The 4215-nt window shown below is 39.0% G+C and overlaps 1 protein-coding gene across 1 annotated transcript in view; it reads right to left on the reverse strand.

Moving 5' to 3' along the window:
- Nucleotides 1-1086: 1086 nt before the first annotated feature.
- Nucleotides 1087-4215, reverse strand: part of DHX15 (DEAH-box helicase 15) — a 133204-nt gene continuing 130075 nt past the window's right edge. Inside the window, exons 13-14 of the mRNA XM_019525825.1 lie at nt 3199-3368; nt 1087-1652 (exon numbers count right to left, since the gene is read on the reverse strand). Coding sequence (XP_019381370.1) covers nt 1535-1652; nt 3199-3368 — 288 coding nt within the window. The 3' untranslated portion in view covers nt 1087-1534. The remainder of the gene's footprint in view (nt 1653-3198; nt 3369-4215) is intronic.

Consider the following 4215-nt stretch of genomic DNA (forward strand, 5'->3'; position numbering starts at 1 on the left):
TTTTTTGCTCTCCAGTCAAGATGGATTTAGATCTTAGCCTTGAGGTGTGAATGAAAAGGATCCAGATTCATTATAGGCAATTCAGGTACAGAACTGAGACTCTTAGAAGTACAGCAACTCTTCTATGAAGAAAGGACTATTGTATATTTGAGGGTAAGGAAGTCTTAAAACTTATAAAATATTTGATAATTTCACCTGGGACTAACAAATCCCAGTATCTCCATTCTGAAAATGTATTCAAGTTTTATTTCACTGAGAATCAGTGTCATGCCCCCAGGTTACATTAGTGGGGCTGACAGGGGGTAATGCAACTTGTTAGTCCTACATTACACTTACTGTTATTTATGCCGAAACCAAATTCATATGAACTTTCCATTCTTAACAGAGTTGTGCCATCTACTTAGAACTGTATCTGAACAGTGCCCAGAAGGGTAACTTCCAGCTGGTCACAGAGGGCATTTGTACATGTTTGCGCTGCAGCACTGGGTGCTTTTAAAAGTGCCTGGTGCTTCAGTGCATGCATTTGTATAAAATGGCAAGATGCATGTCAGCACTGAGAAAATGATGGTCAGGTGCTTTTGAACTAAAATGCCTAGAAGGTGTTTTAGTTCTAAAGCACACCACTGCCATTTTCTCAGTGCTGATGTGCATTTCACTGTTTATACAAATGTATGTTATGCAGCGCCAGGTGCATCAGCTCACATATGGATGTGCTGGATTTCCAGCGTGTCAGAGCACACAAATATATGTGTATAAATGCCCAGAAACTTGACAGGGTGGATTCTTATTATTATAGTACTGACCAAGAAAATATCAAAGAACATGTTCAGGGGATGTGCTCTGTTGAAACTGTAAACAGTTCACATAGCATTTCAATTTATAAAGCAAGCAATTTAATGAATCAGGCATGAGAATTCATGCTGCACATGCTACTTAGTTTATCACTACTGTCTGTGATGTGACGCAGAACTGCAATGATCTAAAAACCAACAGACTAATGCAATATCAACAAAATAACCAGTTTAAGTTAAGACTGTTTCTTCACAATTGGCTAAAAACAGAAATACTGATGTACTAGGGCACAAAGTTAGTATAAATAGACTTTATTGAAGTCAGTACTTCTGTACTGAGGCTGAAGATTGTGTCTACATAAGCACAAGTTGTAACATTTCACAACTTCTAAAAGGAATGTCAACAATTACAACGATCATGCATACCATGGTCGATAATCACATTTTAGAAGCATTTTCAACCATTTCTAAAGAAATGCTTATAACATTGTTATAGATAGAACTACTTTCAATAAACTGCAAAACATTGATCAGCTTTTCCAGTATGAGCTACAGTGTCAACACAAAAGGGAGGCATAAATGTTTAATTTATGAAATCAGAATGGAATATTTACTGTAAAGAAAAAATAAAAAGCTTTCAAATAAAGGCCATTATTGAACCGAAGTGAAGAGCACAACTTGAACTTTGAGTTAATTCATCCTTTAAAGCTGTCCTCTGAGTAACTTCAGTTCAAAGCATAAATTCAGTACTGCGAGTATTCCTTGGACTGAAGTTTGGCAATGATGCGGTCCAACTGTCTCTTTGCTTCACACTGTGGGAAATTGCTCATGTCATAATATTGAGGGGCAATTTTCACCAACCTGCCAGAAAAGAAAAGAATGTCATTAATACACAGCTCTGATCATACAGCCTGTAGCAACTCTGCCCAATTAGCAACTATATCAAATAATTAAAGATACACAATCTTTAATACTGCCTGGAAATGTACATATCCCATGTTGTGAATCCCAAATCAAGCCATAAAAGGGTCATTTTGAAATTTCACAGGGATAAGTGGTTTAGCATAGAACTGTCTAAAACCTTATACAAGCAGCAGAAAAAGTTATGAAAATGTGTCTGGACTGGCAGTAGTCCTTTCAAAGATTAAGACGACTCCCTAGAGCGTACAGCTGTTCTGAACTATCAAAGACTTCAGTCCCATCACGTGCCAGAGGAACACGATACCTGATTTTCAATTTCCATTTAATAGACAATCAAACTTTGATTGACTACGTGCCTAGGAAATATTTAAACAAACCAGAAAAATGTCCCTAGAAAAAAACCTTGAGACAGAACTGAATTACACTATTTGTTTTAAAATCTACTAAATGTTGCATTATGCTCAATGATTTACTTCTTGACAATAGTAGATAAGCATTCTAAAAAAAGTTAGTGATCTTCTGCAGCCAACATTCCAAAACACTCCAAGTACAAGAAACTTTATGGGTGCAACAAAGTGACAAAACATAAGAAGCTACTTGATTAAAAAAAATAAATGAAATAGCTTGTAGTAGCCCCTGACACTGAAGTCATATATTAAAAACAGGAAACTAGCCTCTGGTTGCTACCAAAGCAGCAGCTAAAAGCAAGTGCATCATCAAGACACTAGAATTTTAAATCAAAATAACTATTATTTTGCTTTTCACGGGTAAAATCTTGACCCCAGAGAAGTCAATGCTTGTCTATGACAAACTTGTCATTTACTTCAGTGAAGTGGAGGATGTCCCCTCAAGGTTGAGGTAACACTGATTCTTCTTACTCAGTCCTTAAAAAAGGGTTCAAGTAAGTCAACATTTAAAACATAATCAAATAAACAGATAAAGAAGCAACACTAACTGGCAGGAGGAGAGGGTCAGGGTCCAGCCAGGCACCAGAATCCCTCCCACCCCTTCAATTGAGTCTTTGCCATAGCAGAAGCAGCCCTGTGCTCAACAGTATATCTTGTGTGGTAGGGGAGCAAATGGGGCACCAGAAGCAACTCCCAAGTAGCCCATACCACGGGCCTACTGCCACCAGAGCCAATACTACTACAGCAGCAGTGGGAGCTGCTGCCTTCAGTGTGCAGGGTGCTACAGCAGGTAAGCCTTGCCATTCCCTCATCCTCCAGCTCTCCCACCACCCAGACACTGTGCCTCTGAAAAAATGATTAAGAGCATGTTTTCCTTTTGTTTCACATTTACTTAAATGGGACCTTTCAGTACAGGTCAGGGAAACTCAACTGGTTGCAAGTACAATCATATCACACCCATCTCCCAAAGCATCTTACAGTAGACCCCTCAGAGGAAGGAGAGAAATATTAAGGAAGTACATTCCCTCAAAACTCCCTATTTAAAAAAAGAATCCTTAAGCATAAATCTTTTTGCTCACCATTCTGGCTTGATGTCTGTACATGTCCGGATATAGTTCTTTGTCGTAAGGACAAATTCATTATAAAGCACCCATTCAGGTTTGTGGTCAAGAACAGTGGAAGGATGCAACTGCACCACTTGGTTGTCTTTCACTGTTAGGTAATGCCCTGTTCGTTCCAAATGTGCCACCTAAATTAAAGGTGATAAAATAAGATGAAATCAACTTTTCATTATACAAAACAGATTTCTTCCAATGTGTTACGTTAAAGACTACTTATTTCCTATACAATTTTATAAGACACTTGTGGTCTTGGAAATACTTATTTTTGTCCAAAATGAGTAATCTTTACTTTCAAAAATGTCACATGCATTTGGCATACTGCTTGCCACCCAAAAGTACCTATTTATATTAATAACATATTTCATATGTTTCTGTCAGTTGCCAAAGAACACATGCATTTGTGAACAACTCTGAACAAAACACAAAAACTAGTTAATTGTTATTTTAGGACAGAAGTCGCAAGCAAATTAGTATATCAAATAGGGTTCTATGAAATCTATGAAATTTCAAATACATTAGGGCTGGAAGGAACCTTGGAAGATCATCAAGTCCAGCCCCCAGCCCAAAGGGCAGGAAGTCAGCTGGGGTCATAGGATCCCAGCAAGATAAGCGTCCAATTTGCTCCTGAAACTGTTCAATGTAGGTGCTTGAACCACCTCCAATGGCAGGCTGTTCCAGACCTTGGGGGCTCGGACAGTAAAGAAATTCTTCATTATATCCAGCCTGAAAGTCTTGTAGTAGTTTATGACCGTTCGACCTAGTCATAAGGTCTGGTGAACAAGCATTCCCCCAGGTACCGGTGGTCTCCCCTGATAAGCTTATAGGTGGCCATCAGATCACCCCGAGCCTGTGCTTTTCCAGGCTAAAGAGTCCCATGGTGCTCAGCCTGACATTGTAAGGTCTGTTTTCCTGACCCCTGATCACGCGCATGGCTCTACTCTGGACTCTCTCAAGTTTCTCCACATACTTCTTGAA

Source organism: Gavialis gangeticus, unplaced genomic scaffold (genome assembly GCF_001723915.1).
Source record: "Gavialis gangeticus isolate Ggan-Ray unplaced genomic scaffold, GavGan_comp1, whole genome shotgun sequence".
NCBI lineage: Eukaryota > Metazoa > Chordata > Crocodylia > Gavialidae > Gavialis > Gavialis gangeticus.